The sequence below is a fragment of the Oryza glaberrima genome, chromosome 6 (genome assembly GCF_000147395.1).
Source record: "Oryza glaberrima chromosome 6, OglaRS2, whole genome shotgun sequence".
Taxonomy (NCBI): Eukaryota; Viridiplantae; Streptophyta; class Magnoliopsida; order Poales; family Poaceae; genus Oryza; species Oryza glaberrima.
In genome coordinates this window covers 16,728,212-16,752,380 of record NC_068331.1, presented here as the reverse complement: position 1 = coordinate 16,752,380, position 24,169 = coordinate 16,728,212, and the positions used below count along the sequence as shown (strand labels likewise).

The 24,169-nt window shown below is 40.2% G+C and overlaps 1 protein-coding gene and 1 pseudogene across 1 annotated transcript; one reads left to right on the top strand and one right to left on the bottom strand.

Moving 5' to 3' along the window:
* Nucleotides 1–2,937: 2,937 nt before the first annotated feature.
* LOC127776941 (uncharacterized) lies at nucleotides 2,938–4,954 on the bottom strand (annotated as a pseudogene).
* Nucleotides 4,955–7,180: 2,226 nt separating this feature from the next.
* On the top strand, nucleotides 7,181–23,934 carry LOC127775869 (acyl-coenzyme A oxidase 4, peroxisomal-like). The gene is made up of 14 exons (XM_052302180.1): nucleotides 7,181–7,207; nucleotides 7,299–7,361; nucleotides 8,266–8,365; nucleotides 9,339–9,445; nucleotides 9,548–9,625; nucleotides 13,310–13,433; nucleotides 14,061–14,134; nucleotides 14,236–14,295; nucleotides 20,501–20,610; nucleotides 20,746–20,905; nucleotides 21,277–21,353; nucleotides 22,169–22,340; nucleotides 22,450–22,542; nucleotides 23,486–23,934. The coding sequence occupies exons 3-14, from the start codon at nucleotides 8,275–8,277 to the stop codon at nucleotides 23,600–23,602; spliced, it is 1,263 nt and encodes a 420-aa protein (XP_052158140.1). The 5' UTR covers nucleotides 7,181–7,207; nucleotides 7,299–7,361; nucleotides 8,266–8,274; the 3' UTR covers nucleotides 23,603–23,934.
* Nucleotides 23,935–24,169: the final 235 nt, after the last annotated feature.

The following is a 24,169-nucleotide window of genomic DNA, read 5'->3' as shown; positions in this document are numbered from 1 at the left end:
GGCCGGAAGCATCGGCGAGGGGAGGTAGAGGGAATGGGGGAGGGGGAGTGTGGCGCGCACGGCGGTGGCCATGGCAGAGAGGCGGACGGCGTCGCTCGCCGTCGTGGCGCCGGCCGCCGCCATGGGCGAGGTCCACCTGGACCACCGCCGCCGCGGCCTCACGCTGCTGTCTGGTTCCCCATCCTCGTCTCACGCCGCGCGCTGCCGCACATGCCTCCGCCCACGAGAGAGAGAGAAAGAGAGAGATTAGGAAGAGAGAGATAGAGGAAGAGAGAAAGAGGGGTATGACATGTGGGTCCCACCATTTTAAAAAATAAAATGCTGACTGGAGTGCCACGTGTACGCCACGTAGACGAAAACCACCATGGATTGGGTCGAGGGGGGTAATTCGTCCGGTTTGCATAGTTGGGGGTGAAGAATATCCGGTTTTGTGGTTGAGGGGGGTAATTCGGACGACCATGAAAGTTTAGGGGGGTAATTCGTACTTTTTCCTAGCAGATACGGCGGTCCTCCTCCAGACCTCCACCAGCTCCGTCCACATCGACGCCGCCACCTCCTCCACCCGAATCTAGCGGCGGCTCATTAGCGGTGGTCGTCCACCACAGGCTCTTGCCCACATCAGTGCCGCCACCTCCTCCGTCCATGCAACGCCGACGCCATAGCCTCCCCTACGCCCGTCGCTGTCCACCCCTTTTGGGTTGGTTGCCGGCGTTGGAGGTGCGGTGGCGCGCCGTCCGGAGCTTGCGGCAGCAGCCATCGCCGGCAAACACCACTTGTTGTTGTTATGTATATATTTGTGTCCTCTATGCAATTCTGAGCTTGTTTGCATTATGAATCAACTGAGAGTAAATGATTTATCGAGAGAAGGATGTGGGTACAAAAATCAGGAATGAGATAAGGGCTGAGAACTACCTAAGAGTAATACATTTACTGAAAGAAGAAATCAACAGAGAGTAATACATCTATTGAAAGAAGAAATCAACTGAGAGTAAATCAGTAGAGTAATACATTTACTGAATGGAGAAGTCAACTGAAAGTAAATCATTTACTAAGAAAAGGATGTGGGAAATCGACTGACTAACAGAAGGACGTGGGAAGAAAAATCTAGACAGAGAAAAGGTGCGAACTGGAGTGCCAGTGGGGGACAGTTGGGGATGGAGGAGGAGAGAGAAAGGTGGTTTCCTGGTGGGAGTGATGGTGGGGGGTGGGGGGTAGGGGGGTGGGAGGTTGGTTGTGAGGGGAGCGTTTTAGTTATTACGTATCCTGGGTGGTTTCCTGGATGAGACCATCCGTGATTATATATATATATATATATATATATATATATATATATTATCACGAATGGTCTCATCTGTAAGGTTCGACTAGAGGACATTAACAAAGAGGCTATGGGCTAAGGCCCTTCACAGGTGAAGGTTACATGTGACGGGTCGATATATACATCCAACAACGATAACTTCTGTTAGGCTCACCTGTCAACCCGTCATAGCCGACCCTAATCCTGTGACGGGTTTATAAATTTAATCTGTTAGAGATAGGACAAAATAACATCAAACAACTCTGTTATTTTTACCAATCACCAGTAACAAGTGTAACCTTATCTATTCGCTCCATCTGACCGAACCATCTCTCTTCAACCCCCCTCTCTATCTCAACCCCTCACTCCAAGAATCCTCTCTCTCGATTCACTAGGCGACCGCAACACCTTCACCGCCACCAACTGCTTGCTCCGGCCGCCACCTCCGCCTCCAACATTGCATCAGCTTCCATCTCCACTGGCTCTGTTGACAGTTGTTAACTACCAATTTTGACCATCAACTACCTTAATAAATAAAGGAAGAATTAACATTTCTTATACATATATAATTTATAATGTAGTTACACTTATATTGGAGAGAAATACTATGGATGCATGAATTATACACTGAACTAAAGGAGAAATGAGTCGGCATGCAAAGAAACACACCTCTGGTGAATCACATGCGAGTACATGGATTGATGGGCCCACAAGTCAGCTCAAACCGACATAAAGTGGGGTCAAACCATCCGCAGCCGCCTTAGGGGCCCAAATGGCAACCTCTGGTGAAGGTCGGTGATGAGAGGCCGAACCACCCCTGACTCCTCTCATCGCCACTTTCCACATGGACGCTCCAGATAGCTCCCAAACGACGGTTACAGGTGCACTGACCTCAGTAACCGCCAGATAACGCCTCATTGGAGGCTATAAAGGAGAGGATCTTCTAACTTCACAATACACACTTCAAGGAGCAAATTCTCTCATTCCATATTCTCTCTAGTAATAGTGGAGTTAGGCTTAGAATAGTCTCCGGTCCTACAGTCTCTCTCAGAGATTCTGGTATGTATTTACTATTTTATTTTTCTTGTAAGACTATAGCTGCAACAAAAGAATTATCTTTTTATTTATTAGTGTCCATAGTTCATATACTAGTCTATTAGTCAAGTGTTCTATAAGTAGATTGTACTTTATTTATATGCTTCACTTAATTAGGCTAGTCATTTGTGCTACTCCTTTATTTTTGCAGGCCAATTGCTCTTTTGACTTTGGAATACAGTCTCACAATGAACTTAACGGATTGCACTAATTCTAACTTCTCCATCCGAAGGGTGGGAGTCCCGAGGAAATTAGTCACATTATTTATTAGCATAAGCATGATGCTTAGGTTAGTTAAATGCAGTTGGATGCGGGTATGCCGCACGAAAAGTGAGGTAGGCGGCAAGTGATGATAACCTTTTCCATCCTTTGTATTCCTCCATGCCTGGTATGATGTAAGAGTTCATAAAATACCATCACCATGCTAGCAGACTAACAGGGAGTGGTCTCTCGATAGAATTAAGTCCTAGCATTATAAGTATGTACGTGTAAGTGTTTAGTGCTTATTGCTTGTAAATAGTCATTTATAGGAACATTTTCTTTGGCTAGCCTGCGGAGATAGAATTCAGTCCACCTCTCAGTCAAGAACTGCGAGGGTTCATAGCTTTGTGTGCTCTGTAACGAGCTGGAAGATGCTGACCGAATTACGTTTAAATGCCCCACATATAGCAAAGTTTCTCTAGTGTGTTATCAGTGATGCCTTTGCCTGAGATTCAAGTCCTAGCTTCTTTGATTACTTTTTCTCTGTCTGATATAATAGGCCACCGTGATAAAAACAATGGTCCTTTGATAATGCTGCTGGGGGCAGCTGCCTGAACTTTGTGGCTTAACAGAAACGACATGATCTTCCGAAAGAAAGTTTTATGCACCCCTCTGACTATTGCCTTTCGTGTGATGTTTTATATACGACCGTGGTATAAGTTGATGAAGCAAGAAGAAGAAGCGAAGGCGGAGACGATGGCAGGGAAGATCATGGAGGCTGTTCAACAAATGTCCAGAACTGGAGTCGGCTGAAGCTTTAGTTTCTTTAGATTTGTTGTTTTCCTTTCTTGGCTGTCTTTTTATCAATGGTTATGCCTTGTGTTGGGTAGAAAGAACTCTGCTTTTGTACCTGGTCTCCCCAGCCGTAAACTGCTATAAAAACATCTCTAGCTTTCTACAAAAACTACCCGGCAAGATGTAGAAGAAACCCCTAATGCCTGGGTCTGCCAGGTCAGTGGGAGGAAGGGAAAGGAAAAAGTACACCGAAGGTCCCTCAACTTGTCATCGAGTTACAAAATCGTCCTCCAACCGCAAAACCAGATACCGGGCGTCCCTCAACTAACAAAACCGTTCGCTTGAGGTCCTTTGATGGTTTTGACCCCGGTTTTGTCCGACGTGACGGCTGAGTCAACGTGAGACCCACATGGCCCCACATGTCAGACACCCTCTCTCTCTCCCCCCTCTTCTCTCCCTTCCGCCTCTCTATCACTCTTCTTCTCCTCTATGGACCACGCCCGCGACGACGTCCTCCGCCTCTACCGCCGCCCGAACGGCCCCAGCGTGAGCCACTCCAGTAGACCTGAGCTACCCCTCACGGCCGGACGGTCGCTGCGGCACGCGCCCAAGCATCTCCTCGGCCTACCCTTGACCTGCCCCATGCAAGTGATCCTCGGCGATGATGGGAGGGCGGCGTCGACGCCGACCGCCTTGCTCTTCTTGGCGTCCTGCGCCTTCTGCCACACGGACGGCGACAACAAGAGCGCCGAGTACGCTGCCATGGCCAGCTTCTTGGCCCCGTCCCTCGGCTGCGGGGTAGCCTTCACGATCAGCCAAGTCGGCATCGACGCCTTGATCTGGTGGCTGTGGTGGTAGTGAAGCGCCGCCGTGGAGATCAATCGATCTACCAACGTGCACCGAAGGAGGGACTTGACGATGGGGGTGAGGTCGACAACGATGGAGGTGTTCTTGCGGATGGAGCAGGCGAGGAGGAGCAGGTAGGAGGAGAGGTCGTCGGTGGAGAGGCCGAGGCAGAGTACAAAGTCGAGCCGCTCCTGGAGCACCTTGAAGTAGGAGGGGAGCTCGACGGCCTCGGGCTCGCCGGCGGGGTCGGAGGAAGTAGGGCGCGAGCACGTGGGAGACGACCACTCCTTCCTCCCCTGGATCACACCCCACATCATCAACGGCATCTCGTACTCCGGCGGCGGCGTGACTGGGAGAGCGGCATCTCCATCGCCCCCATCGCCGTCGACCTTGCCCCATCGTCAATGGGGAGGAACGAGCGTGCGCGGGCATCAACGGGCGGCGGGAAGGCTCGGGCATCGCGGGCGGCGACGGGATGAGGTGGGAGAGGAGGAGGACGACGCCGCGACGGCCGGCGGTGGGGAAGCACGGCGGCAGCCTGGTGGAGCTCCATGGCGCGGGCGTGCACCGGCCGTGCGTGACGTCGACAGGAGGCGCGAGCGTCGACGGGGAGAGGCGGGAGAGGAGGAGGATGGCGCCGCGACGGCGGCCGGCAGTGGGCACGGAGGCCAAGCTCCTAGCCCTCAACCTAGCGCGGTGGTGGCAGGCGCCCCGCCTCATTGGAGAACCACACGTGACCTGATCCACTTCGGCCGCCGCCAGTCTTGGCCCCGTCGCCTACCCACTGAAGAAGAGAAAAGAGAAGAAAAGGAAAGAAATAGGAGAACGTGGATAGTCTGACATATGGGGCCCACGTGGGTCCCACGCTGATTCAGCCGCTATGTCGGACAAAACCGGGGTCAAAACCACCGTAGTACTTCAAGCGAACGGTTTTGTTAGTTGTGGAACGCCTGGTACCTGGTTTCGCGGTTGGAGACGATTTTGTAACTCGATGACAAGTTGAGGGACCTTCGGTGTACTTTTTCCGGAAGGGAAAAGGGAAGCGAAATGGTCTTTGGCTGCAGCTACTTCTATGCTACTGCTCGGCCGAGCGGAAGGAGGAGGGGAAACAGTATAGACTTTGGTTGGGAAGAACACAAGGGTTGGGCTAGATTTTGACCCAGAGCTCAGAAGGGGATTTTAATTTGATTTTCCAATTTAATTTTTTTATTTATTAAAATACTTCCAATGCTCAAAGAACTCTAAGAAAAATCCTGAAAATACTATGGCACTCAAAGTTATTTAAGAAAAATCCTGAAAATACTTAGACACTCAATTTTTCACAGGACCCATATACATCATGAGAAGAACAGAGACAGGCATTGCAAAGTACTGATAGGTTTTCTCCGTTTGACTATTTTTTATGTCGACAAAGCTTTCTTTTTTGAATGGAATATGTCGAGAGAGCTTTCAACGCCGATGCTTCGTCAATTATCTTTCCTATTTAAGTATAAAATCTTGTTTTATACTAAGACTATCACATAGTATTAAATTCTAATACTTTTGCATTTATTAACAGCGTTCTTATACGATTTGCTCACACGTATTTTAGCACATCATTTCTATTACAGCAAAGAAAATGAATAAAGAAAATTTGCTGATGGAGCGTGGGTTCATGAGGCCATTATTAGAATAGTATCCATAGCATTAAATAAGCTGACATCTAAAATAAAAAATGATGTGGCAAGTGAATAAATGAGGAAAGAGAAAAAAAACATATCTTGCATAAGACATAGTTTCTATATAGCATCCAATATATCATATGAGATAATAAGTAGCATTAAATTTAAGTATAGAATAGTGGTGTTTGCATTGGAAGAGTAGTGTCTAGTTTCTTGATGATGTAGAGTTTATGAAAACTATGTCTAGTGTCTTGAGTTGGGAATGGTCTAATAAAGCGTTGTGCCATTTATAGCTACCGTTGCCTGCAATTCTCATCTACTGTACTCCCTCCTCCCATAAAACCAACCTAAGATCAAATGTGATGTTTGTTAGTACAATAAATATAAATATGGGCATAATCAGATTCATTGTGGACTAAAAAAATGTTCTATTCTCTTTTAGATATTTTTTTTATGAGATGGAAGGAGTAAGTTGTAACCGTAGCGGTTGTGGTAGCCGGCCAGCACAGCTGGTTGCGATCAATTCTGCTGTCCGAGTTTTTTTTTTTCAAACTATGCGACTGTTCAATGTCAGAATTAGCCGTACGAATGGGCCAAGTCAACGGTCGAACGGCCTGTGTTGTATCTTTCTTTTCTTTGTCCATATGGTATTATTTTGATCCCCCATTTGTGATTTTGATAAGTGATAACGTTGAACAAGTGCAATTGTTTCGATTATTTTAGTCTACTAGTCCCAATCGTGTGGAAAAGATCGTCTTACCGCTAGGGCTGCGTGACCACCCATACAAACATTCGTGGAAATTGAACCAACATCACGCATAATAATTTTTATCCACGTTTTCGTTATGTTAACCGACGAACTGGCCGGCTGGCCCGATTAATCATCCGATCAGTTAATTAATCGCTCGACTAAGCCTCCATGCGTATTTTTATGATTGGTGCAATTGACTTCAAATATATTTTATCATCTCAAATTGTCATAAGTGTTCATGTTCTTAATTAATTAAGATTCAGATTACACCTTTGTTTCCGTTAGCACGTTTTTTAAACCACTAAACGGTACGTTCGTACGAAAACTTTCTATCCAGGAGTTGTATTAAAATATCAAATCTATTCATTTATCAAGTTTGTTAACTACAACTTAATTAATTATATGTTAATAGTTTTTTCGTTTTATGTGCGTTAACTTAATCTTAATTTTTATCTTTAGCTGCTGTAGGTTGAACATATAGCAGGTCTATATATTGTGCCTCGACTCCCTTCGTATGTATCAAGAGCACAGAGGCTAACATTTAGACTGCTGCATGACCTGGTTTAGTTTCTTCATCTTCCTCTACTAGCTAGCTAATCTCCCATATCTTGTGCTCCCCATATTGATTTCCGTGCGATTTGCAAATTTGTAGAGCCCATCTCTATTGGCAAGTGCGACATCAATCAATTTGTTCGCTTTTGATCTCTAGTCCCAGGTACGATATCTGTCAACCATTCCCAATTAATTGTTTTTTTTACATAAAGAAAAATCTTGGTCCTTTTAAAGGTACTGGTTACATATCCGTAAATAGTAACGGGATCCATTGGGTAGAATGTGATTTAGTTTATTTCTATGCCAGTTTTTATTATGGTTTGGTTATTTTTTAAAATGTATGTTTTTTGAAAGGGTAGGGAGGAGAGAACGATTGTTTTTTTTTTCTGCCGTACCCCTAAGTTTAATCTCCGTGCAGCCTGATGTGCTGTCCTCTCTTCTCTTCTGATCTTCCCAATTATTTTTTCTGCGTGTTCGCATCTGCTCGGGAATTTAATATCTGATTACTTTGCCCCCTTAGAATATTCAAATGGCTGTTTGACTTCGTTTAATTTCACATGTACCAGCCAAATATCTGTGTGTTGCAACGAAAATATTAATTTTTCAAAACAGAAAAAATACATTGTTGTAGAAGAAAATATTAATTTCTTCATCTTAATAACAAAATAGAAAAATATCATAGTTTTCAGGGTAACCAGATGTTTTAACATGATTGTAAAATATTTACTTGCTACTAAGATGAAGAAATTGTGTTGTCTATCTCAATTTTAAATTACAATAAAAATAAAAAAAATGTGTAATTGTATATTTTTGCAGATAAATGTGTTTTGTAGCTTCAAATATTTTTAAAGTACACAAAATATTTACTATACTTCATTTCTAAATGTTACCCAAAACCACAAAAAATCGATCTAACAAAGGTATTAAGGTAAAAAAGATACAAATTTTAGGTCTAGCTGAGAACCAACTGGCTAATAATAATGGAGGGTTGAAATATAAATTTCTCTTTTTTTCCCTAGTGCATATGACTAGTTTAATATAGTAAGTCTTCTGAAACTTTTTTGAAGGGTCTTGTAATGGGGTCTTCGGAGCTAAGGTCGCCGGCTTTGAAGTTGTCCATAGATTGCCCCAAGCTTACACCAGCAGCATCTACCTTTCCAGTGGCAGGTACCAGATCTGATATATAAGGGCAACTACACATAGCTAGAGTTAATATCATGGTTGCAATGACATTATTCCGACTGAAATTGTTGATCGTCTGACTGAAGTTGCATGTGTTTTAAGAAACAGTAAATTTTGTAAAACCCCGCGTATTATGATTCAAGTTGCACAAAAACACAAGGATTTTAGCACATGACACATAACCCTAAATATTATGGTCTAAAAGATTCACAAAACCACACCAGTATACTCCTATATGAAAATCAAGAATACTTTATTTAAAAAATGTAACATTTATATGATGGATAAAAAACTCAAATTTGAGATGTTGGTGAAGAACTTTAAAGTGTGGTAGATTAAAGTCCAAATTATCAACAGTGTGGTTTGTGAAACTTTATGACCATAATACCCTGGATTATATGCCATGTGCTAAAACCGCTATCGTTTTTCTGCAAGTTAGACCATCATACCTAGGGTTACATGAAATTTATTCTTTAAGAAACTAGAAAATCTTTGTTTTGGCAAAGACAATAATTTTTATTAGTTCCTATCTTTTCATGATAATTAAGATGTCTTTTCTTTTGGATGACATGAAAGATGCGCATGCACACACATCACACAACCAGCGAGCTTGAAGCTATAGCATCAACACACTTCACACGTGCTTTACCTAGGAATATGAATGTCCACAAAACACAAACAAATTATTTCTACACAATTATTGACCTTTTAGTTCCACTTGGGTTCATAGTAAGTGCAAGGTACAACTTTGATCTTTTAAATAATTTCGTATGCATACGCATGATTGCTAAAGTAAACAATTGGATTTCAGCAATGTTGTCACAATAATAGCTCACAATATTTGTTTGTGAACATTTGTTATTGGGAACTGATGTAAATCACATCTTTATTCACATCAAAAGTAATTCAATTGACCTCATGGTTTAATTAGCTGATGAATTCCTAATTTTGCCTTAAGCATCCAACTACTATCAGCTTGATGAACTGCTAACAGAAGAGGAAAAGGATTTACAAATGAATGTCCGACAGTTTATGGAGAAGGAAGTTGCTCCAATAATACCCAAGGTTGATTACACTTAATGGGTTAATATAGACCCTATTTTGTTTATTTTTCCTGTTGAGTTTAATATACCACATTTTGTTTGTTTTTCATGTTGATTCTAGTAGTTCTGGGAGAAGGCAGAATTTCCGTTACATCTTATTCCAAAGATGGGTTCTCTCGGAATTATTGGAGGGATTATCAAGGTACATCTAATATTCTAATGTCGGCACTTCCGCTGATATCCAATTTGTCCACGTGGCACCCTTAGTCTTAACGTTTTAGTTCAGTGGTAATTTTCCAAACTGTGCTGTCACGTGTAATAATTTGCTCGCATCCTTCTCGATTTCTTGCGTAGTTGCTTTAGCACGTTTTCGCATGGGCCAAAAACTCCGTAATTTTGACAATTCAACCCTTTTAGAAAATTTATTTGAAAATTAGTCTGTGTCAAAAACTTATTGTAAAAATAGACCAAAACCTCAGCATCAACGGGTTTGGCGTTGAGCTATAACATCTCAGCGCCATAAATTTTTGTGCTAAAGCCTACCGAGCTGGACGCCACGTCATTGGTGGTCAGTCCCAATTCTAAGTGAATACCTGTATAGTATTGTTTGCTTGCTGTAGTGGTTGGAGTTAGATTTGTACTCAGTAGGTCATGGGTTCGAACCCTTGTACTGCACCTTTTTTTTCTTCGTAAAAATTGAAATATCGAGAGGAAGTATATTTATTTTATATTACATTATATAATGTTTAGCTTAATAATATCTATAAATTACTAACAATGATCAGGAGACAAAGTTGTCAAGTGGGAAAAAAATTATGGAGTCGAACACACAACCTCATGAGTGAGCAAATAAAGTCCCACCACTATACTAGCACACCCTTGCTGCTTACTAATGTCTATAGAGCTATTTAGCCAGTAGGGAGCTCAGCGCCAGTCGCATTGACGCTGAGTTCCAATGACCTAGCAAACACTGCCCGCTCGGATAGATGTTTAGCGCTAAAATATGTGGCGCTAGGACGTTATAGCTCAGTGCTAATGTGCTTGGCGCTAAGGTTTCGGCTTATTTTTGCAATCAGTTTTTGACACGGTCTATTCTTCAAATAAGTTTTTCAAAAGAGTCAAATTGTCAAAATTTCGGCCAAAAACTCCCATGCATGCATTCCAGTTATGTGAGCCAGGCCAGCCATGTTTTGGGCCATAAGCCTCTAAAGCACATCCATGTAGTAAACATGTGCCCAAATATATCCAACAGCATAAAACAACAGTACAATGGATAGCAAAATAGATCCATTTAAAAAAAAATAGCAGCTTGACCGATAGAAATATTTAGATGATCATAAGTTTTTTTTTTCAGACCAATAGAACAGTACATGCATATATATGAGTTATGAAAAGTAATTTTAATGTAGGACTTTTGTATTTTAGTTCTTAGAGGTTTGAAAATTTAAATTTGGTTCTAGAATAAGACAACAAGCAAGCAACCAATGAGCAAGCTATTCAGATAAATTATGCTAAGTAAATGATATGAACAATAAAAAAAACTAAGATAAGTGTTAATGTCTTTAAACACTAATTTTGCAAGAAAAAAATATTCATCGGGTTCTAGTGAGATATAAAAGAGAAGAAGGTAATTGAGAAAAGAATTGTCATTAGACCATACAAAACACTCTAGATTTGGAGAATTAAAGTATAGTAGGAGAATTGTCTCTAGTTTATGATATACAGGGGCTAAAATAAGCCAATGTATCAACTGACATCCTATTTTCTAGTATAGAGTAATTTGTTCCAGTAAAATTCTACCTAATTAATAACTCTGAAAAATAGCTTATGACTGGTAAGAGATTTTGTAAATTTGGCACTTGATAATTTCGATTTATCTTTTTTGCTGAAAAATGTATTTGCTGCTCTAAATCAATAAATGACAGAAGAGACTGATTAATACACATTACAAGACTTTTCAAGCTTAGCCATGATGCAACATTCCAACAAAATGACAACACAAGTAAGCAACAGACCATGTCCGTCATATAAAATCCATAGAAGTGTGGAAAATAAACTGTCTGCATGAAAAAAAAAGCAAACGTAATTTCAAAACCTTTGGATTTTGAAAATCAGGACAGAAATCAAAGTTGTTTAAATTTAAAGACTTGAACGTTTGGTACGCTTATTTCATAAGAGATCTAATTGATTAGTAATACTTTACATGATGACTGCATTAATAATCGATTTAGATAAATAGGATTTTCAAAACAGAAATAACAGCTGTATGGAAACTGAATTTCGAAATATGGATGTGAGATATTACACTAATCATTTGTCTGATGTGTGACCATGAATTCTTATAAATAGCAAGTGTAAACATCATTTATTCTCTTCTTCAAGACGTATTCCCTCAAAGGAGGTAATAGTATAATATCAACCGTTGGATCAGTATGGAATGAACAAACTAATAATCTTGGTGTGCTGTAAATGAAAACCCTTGGTTTTAACTCTCACCTTCAAACCATTCATGTTTCAACCGGTCATCAATCAATATTTCAAATGTGGAGATGTTTTCCAAGGATGAAATAGTTTTTTTTAATTCTAAAACATAGAGAATGACTAATTCCTTTGGTAAAATAATAACTCACTTGCACCTCGAAATATTTATAACTCAGCTAAACATGTTATGGAGGAAATAATTTAAAACGAGCACTATGAAATGTAGTGAAAAACGTTTTTTTAACAATCCCATTAAACTTTTTCATTGATGAAAAAATTGATATATGCTCAATAAAAGCAAAGAAATTTTTTGAAGATTTTTTTTTCTAATTTTTATTATTGAAATACCATGCCTAAGGAAAATAAGTGTTTAAACTACTAAATTACTTCATTTTATATTTGAAAATTCTTAGCCTCAAAATGAAAAATTTAAAACCTGAATGAACTTTGAATTTAGCACTCTAGTTATTGTTTTAAGTTGGCGTTTTAGTCATTGATAAATATTTTGAGTTCAACATATTTTCAACCCGTGGTCCATCAAAACTTCAAATGCAGGGATGTTGCCCAGGGCTGAATTATATCTTTTAGTTCTAGAACTTAGAGAATTAATAATTCGTCTAGTAAAATATTCTCACTTGCAATTTGAAGTATTTACAACTCAGCTAATCATGTTATGGAAGAAATATTATGAAGCGAGAATAAAAAGTAGTGTTTAAAGCGAAACAATTGTTTTTACAATCATAATAAATTTGTTTCGTAGATATGATGAGGAAATTGACATAGATTGAATAAAAATAGAGATAATATTTTGAAGAATTTTCCTAACTGTAATGGTCAAAATACCTAACGAAAATATGTGTTTAAATTACTAAATTAATTTAAAATATCTTTTGAAAATTCTTAGCCTCAAAATGGAATATAGAAAACCGGAACAAACCTCCAAATTAAGTTTCTAGCTATTCTTTTAAGTTGAAGTTGTTATTGATAAATATTTAGATATCAACATATATATTCTTCTCAAGTCATGTAGTATACTACATAGCAAATGGCACAAACTTCTAACCAATATTGTCAGTTTCCAGAACACACAGCGTGTATTTGTTACTTTTTATCAGAGGAGCCACATTAATGTTGTAGATAACCATGCTGTTCTCTGTGGATGCAAATGCATAGCCTGAATTTACTAAATATTTCCGCGCATGTCTGTAGAATATCAAGTTTTCAGTAAAAGTTATATATATATTTCTATTACTCCTATAAAGATTCACCGAGTAATAGGGAAAAGGTTTATACGTTCTCCGAGTAATAGGTATTATACAAGTCAGCTAGCTAGCTTGTTCGTTCAGAATGATTAGTTTAAATTAAGTGTAAGCGTTGTCACTTTCCATTCATATGTTTTTTTCAGGGCTATGGATGTCCTGGACTTTCTGGGACAGCTCACGCCATGTGTTTTCTAGAGATCGCTCGTGTGGATGCAAGCATTGCCTCATTCTTCCTGGTTCAGTCATGCCTCGCAATGCTTAGCATTGGTATGTACTACTTCATTTGAACATGGACTGATCGATCATATATACTCTGTCCGCTATGTGTGTGATATATATAAGTGAGTTGGGCTTAAATTTCGTTAAGATTATACCAGGGGACCTAATTTCCACAGTGTCCTTTGAATTTTTTTTGCTTAAATTTCTTATTATGTCTATTAACTGGGCCCGTTGTACTAACAAAGTGAGATTATCTAGTCTACAGTATCTGCTGTACTCTTCTTTATTTATTTATTTATTATTATTTTTTTGCAAAAGGATAATTTCCTCTCTGTTCTATTATGAGAACACACGACCAAACTAGCTAGGCTCATCAAGGATTGAAGCTCCAAATAAAAATGAGAATGGAATATGGAATGCTACAATTAGGGACAAGAGATCTAATTAATGTTTCATTTATAATTATTACGTGATATATGCTTTAATTTGCACTGGATATGTAATACAATTAGAGCAAATTCGTAGAACAAATACAACATTTTGGTGGTCCTATCGTGACTTGACTACAATTCTCTATTGAAGTTAGCAGTGCTGTTCTAAAAAAATAAAAAGAAAAGAAGTCATCAGTGCTAATGCTAACACGTATATCGATTCATTGATCCATATGGTGAACAGCACAACTCGGGTCAGAAGCCCAGAAGGAGAAGTATTTGCGGTCATTGAGCAAAATGCATAAAGTTTGCGTATATGTAAGCGAAAAATACAATCTCTTAGCTTTCGATCAAATTTGATATATTCTCTCAAACTCGTAATTAGTAAAAAATTATTTATCTGGTGTTGTGTATTTCAGGCCTTGACAGAGCCGAACCATGGTAGTGATGCAAGCTCCCTTAGCTCCACAGCTAGAAAGGTACTCCTACTTGTTATCTTGATATGTATGTCCTGCACTATGCATGACACATTGAAAGTTCCAAACTAAATTATTGTTAACTATTAAGAGCAAAGGGAGATATATGCAAAAATATATATTGAAGCTCGTAGTATACATGACCCCATATCAATCAAAGAGATCATAATACTGCCTCCGTTTTGTAATAGATGACGCCGTTGACTTTTTCTCACATGTTTGACTATTCGTCTTATTCAAAAATTTTATACCAATGTATATGATATAAATCACACTTAAAGTACTATGAGTGATAAAACAACTCATAGAAAAATAAATTATAATTACGTAAATTTTTTGAATAAGACGAATGGTCAAACATGTGAGAAAAAGTCAATGGCGTCATCTATTAAAAAATGGAGGGAGTATAATTTACAGAGATATGGCTCAAAGTACGTGTACCGTTTCACTATCATGTATTGTTCTTATTTGTTCCCAACATATGTCTTGTTTGGGCTATTATTACTAATTCTGTAGAATATAAATTTCTAATAATCTCTACTATCTTAAAAACAGAGTCGTCCTCCTTACGTCCCTTCCTAGCACTCACCTTATTCACACATCACCACATCCAATGCTTTATCCTCGATCAACAGCTTCTTACCTCAACCCTAATTATATGCCTAACCCATTACAAAGTACAAACATGCTACTATGCTAAATATGTCGGTTGTTTTTCAGTAATTCGATTGGCTCAGATGAAAAAAGATTCCCCTGGGTTGCTACTTGCTGACTATTAATTTTAAATTTCATAGTAAAATTAATAACATACTAAATTAATTTTATTTCTTGAAAATGAAACTAAATAGTTTACGATGATTTCAATGGAATGTTTTATTAAACAGGCACAAACTCCGAATATGGTCAACAATCGTACATTACTGAGTATTAAACTTTCAATATATGTTTATTGTCTTAGTCATTTTATTTTAATTATAGTATGGCACTGTTGACTTTTGACGTAAATTATGTAAATTCATTTTATTTTGTTGTGACTTGATTTATCATTAAGGAAATTTTAGTGATGAATTATATTTTTCATATTCACACTAAATTTTTAAACAAGACGAATAGTTAAACATCATATTAAAACCTGACATTTAAAAGTTTATAAAATTCTGTATTAAAACATGGAGAAAGAAACAAAAGAGCATACATTCATTCAGTCTTATATATGTTGCCTGCAACTTGCGTGCTTTGCCACAAGCCTAGATAAATTAATTCACCACATCAGTTAAAGAATGGGACTATCTTGAATTTAATCGCCTGAATTCATTGGAATTTTCTGTCACTTCATGTATTCGTTGGATATGCAATCAACAGTGACAAATAGGCCATGCCCACTCGTTAAAAAGAATTATTCGACTCTTCTCTGAGAAAAAAAAAGGAAGAATTACTCGTTGGTTATGAACAGGAAAACTAATGGGCCAGCAGATCAATATTGCAGTCCAACTATGGATAAAAAGGCCCTTTTTATTTGTTCTTGAAACTCCTGGGCTTTTCGAAACAAGGTTTTCACAAGTTGGCCTTTATACGCCTCTGGTTGGGTGGCCTTCGTATTTTTTGTTTGGTAAATCAGAAGGGTTTGTATTCTCTCATGTTGTTTCCTGGGAAGGCCTTACGAGCAAACCGTCCCTACATACTAAATAGACCTAATGTTATCTCAACCAAAAATGGTAAACAACTAATATAGCTGGTGTATATAAATTCTTTCTAAAAAGATTCATAATCATACAATTAAATTTGGAATATAATGTACACTGCAATAAATACAAAATAATAGATAATATAATCTGAAACTTGAATTGACAATAATATCTATTTATTTATCTAAATCCTACTAAATAGTTGCAGTTGTTTTTTTTTAGAAATTTGCACAAACAAATAAAGTAAAATATATTGAGATAACACCTGAAATTTGACTAAAGTCATAGGATGCAAACAAAAATTTAGGGTATATTTGATTTGGAAGAAAAACAAAGGATTTAGATTTCTAAGGATTAATTTCTATAAGTATCATTTAGTTCGTAAGAATGTAAGTATAGAATAATCAAAGGAAATTTCCTTTCCTAAAAGTTATAGAGAGAAAACATAGGAGATTTTTCATCCACTCAATCCCCTGGAAAATTCTTATGAATTAAAGTGTGTGTGCATTCTTATTTCTCCATTTTCCTTATTGCTATGGATAACCGAATGAGCCCTTACACCGATTTTTCTTAACAACTAACCAAGAGGGACAGTTTATGCATGATATTAGTATGTCTCATTTTTGATAGAAAAAAACATATGTGTTTTATTGATTAAGGATGAAGTACATGAGTTACATCCCCCAAAGGGGGAAAGCTGATAGAACAGCTAGTTTTGCAGAAAAAGCCTCTAAGTAATGGGCAAAATACACTTCAAACATAACATATGTAAATGACATAAAAACATACAAGAAAAAGCAATAAGCTCCTTGCAACAACCACTTCGGTTATGGCCAGATGCACGTGCACGGCGACGGTAGGAGCAAAAAACCATGGTTAGCTACAATGGGTAGAGACAAGGTGCAAATGGGGCATCTCGATGGAGGTTGAAGCCACCTTGGTCCATTGGAGAAATCATCAACCACCTTTTGCAAAGTTGTCGTCATAGACGAAGCAGACAACCACGGTAGGTGTGGGAGACTTATCGTAGATGGAGCAAATAGCCGACATGATCTTCTGTTTGACAGGCTAGAGGACAAATCCTCAACCCTAAGCAAAACAGCAAAACTCTAGATTGAAGGCGTTGGAGGTCAACCCAACATTCGTTAGACAGAAAGACGATGCTAGCAAGAACGCCGATGAGGTCTGCCATGTTCGTCAAGCTGAGACAAGAAGAATCAAACGCCGATGACCCTCTTGAGCTACACAAAGAACATGGTGAACCCAAGAACATGAAAGACCCGACTAGACCTAAATATATGTCTACTAGTGGAGGAAGGAGCTGGACCCCTTCCCCCAGCTGTAGGATCGAGATGTTGACTGGGGGGGATAGACGATATTAAAAATAAATAGCCCTTAATCAAAACTAACCTAAGTTGCAAGGCTTGGTGAGAGATAGAATTAATTAGGCAAATAGATTATGTTTTGCTATCCTAGGATGATAAGGCTCAAGTATATCTCTATGAAAATAAATTGCCCAAAATGGAAAAGTCGCTAGTTTTCTAATACTCGTTGAGGCAAGCCCAACTTCACCACTCAAACCATGAAGCAACAGAGCCTTGTTCATCGAGTGGTGGGCAAGGTGGGAGCCGGTCTCTAAGTGGACTACCCAAGCCTCGATCACTAGGATAGTTCTTCCTTCACTCCAAAGTTGGTGAACTCCAAACCACTCACAACCAACATCGGACCTTCTCTACAATCTTCTCAGAGAGGTCACCGAGCAACTCCTCCAAGCCGTTTAGGAGGCGGTAACATCCAAGAGTAACAAGTAACCACCCGGCTTAGAAATGATCATGTGCCACACTAGCTATAACAATGAAGCAATGCACTTGTCTTGGCTCAATCAACTCTCCAACACCAACAATGGATGAACCAAAGCTTAGGAAGTCTGAGAGTGGATGTAAAGGGTGTATGCAAGTGAAGCAAGTGCCAAGAAAGCCATCTTGCTGCTAGTGGGGGAGGATACATACCCCCACCCACGAAAAATAGCCCTTGGGGTCGAGGACCTTCATGGGGTGGCCGGTCACATCGCCCACGATTGTAACATGTATTTTTCTAGCTGTTACAGTGCATTTAATACACGGGTATAGGCTGGTTAGATTGCGCTGTTGGCCGGCCGGTTAGACGGCCATCAGCTCCGATCAGACCGATGGTGGCCCGGCTAGATCGGCGGCTCTTGATTTCCAAGCCAGGCCCGGTTAGACCAGCACCTAGCCAACGGTCAGACCGGCCTCAAGCAAAGAAAAAATTATGACTTCGATCGAACCAAGCGACAATGCAAATGACCGAATGTGGCATTTTAACCAACTCTTTGCCTAGTTCATTAACCCTCTTGATAGTACGGCAAAGCTGGAAATAAACATAGCAAAATTTGATCGCCCAACGCCTCCATCAGTTTAAAATAAAATGCTAGATTAACCACCTTTATTCCATTTGCTTTTGTGCCATCAATCATAATCGCCGGTTATCATCTATGGCATATACATCATGTACTCAAATATATCACTCAAATAGAATAGAATAGTTAGTTCACAACTAGCGTTTATCATTAATTATCAAAATTAATAACGGGGTCAAGATGCTTCACATGCCGATGACCTGGAGGCCATGGAAGGAAGGAATGGGGCTGGGAGTTGAAGCTTTTTGTTTTCCGCCCACCTTTCGAGAGACTTCGAGGTGAAGCAATAAGAGCGGGCTCCGAACTCATCCACAAAATTTCTGCAATGAAATTAGAGAATCAAACACATCCAGAAAAAGAAATCAAATTCCAATGTCCAGTTCATCAGCTTGGGGAGCTCCACCCATCTCAAGGGGTGGTCGATTAAAAATGAAAAAGAATTGAAACTATGACACAGGCTGCACAAAAAGGTGTTGGTCCATGCTGATCTTGGTTATTGGATCTGGTCAACGGACATGATAAAAACATCGTACTCACCAGAGAACAAACCCATATCATAGCACCGATCACAAATATATCCAACGACCAGTAAATTTTGACCGGAAATTCTAAAATCAATAACTCTGTCAAGCAAATTAAAATTTACGGCACATGGTCTAGATAACTCTATTACGTTAAAAAAAATAAACCCCTGGTTTCTTGAATGATCTATGGACTGCTTTGCTGACAATACGACTCATCTATTTAATAAGCAGATAATATGAGACACTACTAGAAAAAACATTTTTCTCAACGTGGGGATCTTATTTTCGCAGGCGGACATAGCCCTTAGAGCCAAATGACCGCCTACAAAAAATATAAATTGAGGTGAAATTTGATGTCTATTTTCACAGGCGGACCACTTAAGCGGCGCCTGCGAAAATCATTTTCGCATTTTCGCAGGCGCCGCTTAAGTGGTCCGCCTGCGAAAATAGACTTGAATATAAATAGACTTGGGATAGGAGGAGATTTTTTGAAAGTCTCCACACCTCACCACTCACGGCCGGCAAACTTATCCATTCAACCCCTCAGTCCCTCACCTCTCTCATCCCCTCCCCCTCACCTATCCTCCTCTCCCCACCTCAACGGCCGGCCTCTCCCCTCACCTCTCCTCCTCTCCCGACGGCGGCGGCGGGTGGTGGCGGCGGAGGACGGCAGCGGCAGCGGGCGGTGGTGGCGGAGGGCGGCGGCGGCGCGCTCCCGGCCCCTCCCTCCCAGATCTGGCTGGAGGGGGCGGGGGGAGAGTGGTGGCTGGCGGATCTGGCCGGAGGGGGGCGGGGGGAGCACGGCGGCGGGCGGTGGTGGCGAGGAGGGTCGAGGTGGCGGCACGACCACGGCGGCGAGGGCGGTTGAGGCGGTGGCGGTGGCTCCCGGCCGCCCCCTCTCTCCCAGATCTGGAGTGACGACGGCGGGTCGTGGCCGTGCGGCGGCTGCGCGGACAATGGCGGGCCGCGGCCGTGAGGCGGCGGCGGCGGCTCCCGGCCGCCCCTCCCTCCCAGATATGGAGTGACGACGACGGGCCGTGGCCGTGCGGCGGTGGCGCGGACGACGGCGGGCTGCGGCCGTGCAACGGCGGCGGACGACGGCTGGGCGGCGGCCGTGATTTCTTGAATGTTTTTATTTGCTTTCTTCTAGAATTGATTCGGTGATTTTGGATGAACTGTGGATGAATTGATTCGGTGATTTTTGGATGAACTGGATGTATTGAATGGATTGGATGGGGAATGGGTGGGAACTATATTGGGAACTGGAAGCTACCGCCGGAAACGGCGGTTGCTGCCCTTTTTTTAGCGCTCGAAGCTATTTTTTCAGGTGGACCTGTTGCGCGCTTGCGAAAATCAACTATTTTCGCAGGCGTTGAGGTGCAGGCGGATGGCTTGTCCGCCTGTGAAAATATGATTCTGCCGACTGGGAAAAGAGTTTTTCTAGTCGTGAGAGCTCGTAAAAAATATCTAGTATCCAATTAGTATACCCATTTGCTCAGAAGATTACGAATTTCACTGATCAAATTCCATGCTCTGCATTAATTATCTAATATTTGGTGTAGGTTCCAGGAGGGTGGATCCTCAATGGGCAGAAGCGATGGTCGGCCAACGGCAGTTTTGCGGATGTGTTCGTCGTTCTTGCCTGCAATACCAGTAATAATCAGATTAACGGGTAACCAAAAGCCATATGTCTACACATTACTTTAGTGGGTCTTACTATGGAAAAAGAGATTAGAGTTATCGACACTGTGAAATGTTTTACTGGACTGTTGGTTTTATACATTCGTTTACCTGGAACTCACTGCAGGTTCATTGTGAATGGTGGGTCCCCAGGGCTTAAGATCAGCAAGATCGAGAACAAGACGTCGCTGAGGGTTGTCCAGAACTGTGACATTCTGCTGGAGGACGTGTTCGTCCCTGACGATGACCGTCTTCCCGGCGCCAACTCTTTCCAAGACCTAGTGAAGGTAAAAGCTACAAACTTACTCCATATATTCGTCCTAAAATAAAAAAAAAACTTTAGAGTTTCTCATGCGGATTAAAGGAGAGTGAAAATTAAATAAGGTCAGTGGTAATCGGTCGAGTCGAGAAAGTAGGTGGAGAAAATTAAATGAGAATGATTGATATTGGTTGAGACGAATAGTTAACGAATAGTTAAGAAAGTAAACTAAGAAATAGCTATATTTTACAATAAAATTTGAACACTAAAGGTATCTATATCTTGGAGTGAACGGAGTACACACTTTCCCTTCCGATATATATCCACACACCATAAGTGATGTAGATTTGACAGACTTTGCTAGCTTGCTACTGATATTTGCTGTTTTTCTGCACACAGGCCCTCTCTTTCTCTCGCGTCATCGTTGCCTGGATCAGCATCGGCATTGCAGCAGGGGTTTATGATGCATGCTTACGGTGCAAATTATGTCAAACTTATAGCGTTCCATAATAACTGATATTGAGCATTATTCACATTTGAACATTGACCACTCATCTTTTATTAAATTCTTTTACAAACACTAAAAAGATGCCGCGTAATTAAAAGGTGGGGTAGTATACCCTAAATATAAGCATAAAACATATGTTTACTTTGTACTAATAATTACGTGTAATTAATGGTCTAAGTTTAAATGAAAATAATATTATCAATTACTCCCTCCGTCAAATTTTGTGATCCCGAGATATTCTTTCATTCCCCATGTATGTATAGTTTAATCTACACCTACCACTTTTGTACTAGTTTGATCCACATCTATCAATTCTTGTACTCCTCCTATTTCAAAATATAAAACACATCTACTTTTCTTAGAGGTTTCATAATATAAGTCGTACATCCATGTATGCAATTAACTAGCACCTCTTCTCCACTAAATTATTATTTTTTAACCATTTCACTCTCAAAATCTCTAATTCTATTGGGTGCGTGCATTGTATTTATTAATTAGGATGATTCTAACAATGAGGTGATAATAATTATTTCTTGGTCTTTGAGTTAAGGGTGATTATGACTGATATTTTGGAATGGAGAGAGTACTAATTTATTCCATCTCCTAATCACTTTTTTCATCAACTTTTATTACTTGCTTAATCTTTGTAAAAAGGATAGTAATCCCTTAAATTACAGGACGGAGGGAGCAGAAGAAGTTTTACATAGCAACCACACTAACAGCATGATTTGATCGAAATCCATCCTCACCTTGCACATATTCACACACCGCCCATGTTTGTAGGTATCTGGGGGAGAGGAAGCAGTTCGGGGCGCCATTAGCGGCGTTCCAGCTGAACCAGGAGAAGCTAGTGAGGATGCTGGGCAACATCCAGGCGATGTGGCTCCTCGGCTGGCGTCTCTGCAAGCTGCACGATTCCGGCAGGATGACCACTGGCCAGGCCAGCCTGGGGAAGGTTTAAACACTAGCTTGTCTTACAACCCGTTGGATGAAGAACCATACTGTTTATTTTGAGATCAACCAAACTGATAGAATTGTGACCCTACTCCATTTTTTGTTCAAAGGCATGGATCACAAAGCAGGCACGGGAGACGGTCGCCTTGGGCAGGGAGTTGCTCGGTGGCAACGGCATCGTCACCGATTTTCACGTCGGCAAGGTCATCAATTACCCTCGTCAATGATTTGTTAATTTACCTCGTAATATAATGTTCATACTACAACGTATAGTTGGTTCTGTTGTCGAAATAGTACTACTACTACAGAAATAATGATCGTGCCTTCAATTAATTGGAGCATATTCTCATAAGTACTTACATATATAAGTTCTGCTTTGTATCATTAATTTGTCAGTCTTTTTTTCTTGTGTATTTTGGTCTCAATTTGCACAATATATATAGCATTAACCTGCAGAATATAAAAAATATAGCTTTTGTTTCAATTTATTGAAACATTTTTGTTTGTTTCATTCTTTTTACGTTGTGCATTAACCTAGGCGCTCCGTTGAGCTGATGAGGATCATAGTATTTTATTTAATTTATATTAGTACGGATAGTAGGAATCATAGTTTTCTTTTAGTAAAGTACATGGATAGTATTAAACTTGTCATGTTGTATCAACCAATGGCAGATCCAGAAATTTAGTTCGATGTGTCATAATGTGTCTATCGGTGTCATAGCATACTAATTTTATTTAGAATATAATATTATAATATATGAATAAGCATTTTAAGCATAGCTCTTGTCCAAAGACATTGGTGTTGCCTGATACCGGTGTAATACCATTGTAGATCCGCCCATACTCATCTTAAAAATACATAATCAAGTTTTGGAACATTGTTGAAGTAAGTCATCTAGCTAGGTTTGAAACTATATATACCACATGTAACATGCCTTTCATATCCCTGCGTGGCTGATACTTCACCGAAAGGGTTACGTGTTATACTTCAATTGTAATATGCAATTGAACTTTGGTACATGGATCTGAATTTTCAAAGTTTATTAGAACCTAGATAATATAACTAACAGGTTTAAGTATACCACCGATTAATATATTATACCCTTCATTTTAGTTCTAATAAATGCACTTATCTCTTTCACGCAGGCATTCTGCGACATGGAATCCATATACACGTATGAGGGCAGCTACGAAGTAAACGTGCTCGTCGCTGCCCGAGAGATCACGGGCATCGCCAGCATTAGGCCGACTAGCCGGCTCTAGTTGCTGAACATCGTGCTGTGCACATATGGCACACCAAGTAACAGCTAGCTAGCGCGTATAAGAAGGAACGTCCATGCGACCAGGCCCGGTGTTAAAGCACAAATTTCTAGGCTAGCTAGCTGTCTCTGAAGGTCTGATTGGAACAACATCTTTCCAATAATTTTATGGTATATGAAGTTCATCTCGTAATATATACTTGTTGGTATACACAGTACATCCAACCATCAAGTTAAATTAACACTTCATAGCTTTTTTCTGTACACAATATATGTGTCGTGGTATTGTAACACATATACATATATATAACAGGTTACGCATATGATTATTATCTCTTATCCATGCATAATGTTATGTGCATCACAGATATTGTCATGAATACTACAACCTCTCAACACCTACGGAGAAAATTTTCTGGATATATATTTGCATTAATAGAAAAACGATATTGCAGTCCACATACATTTAACTACATATAGATGGCGCTTAAGAAGGTTAACCTGCATTAATTTTACTACCACAATCTGTTAGAGTTTGCGTCGAATATGTGTACTATCAATGAATCTGTTA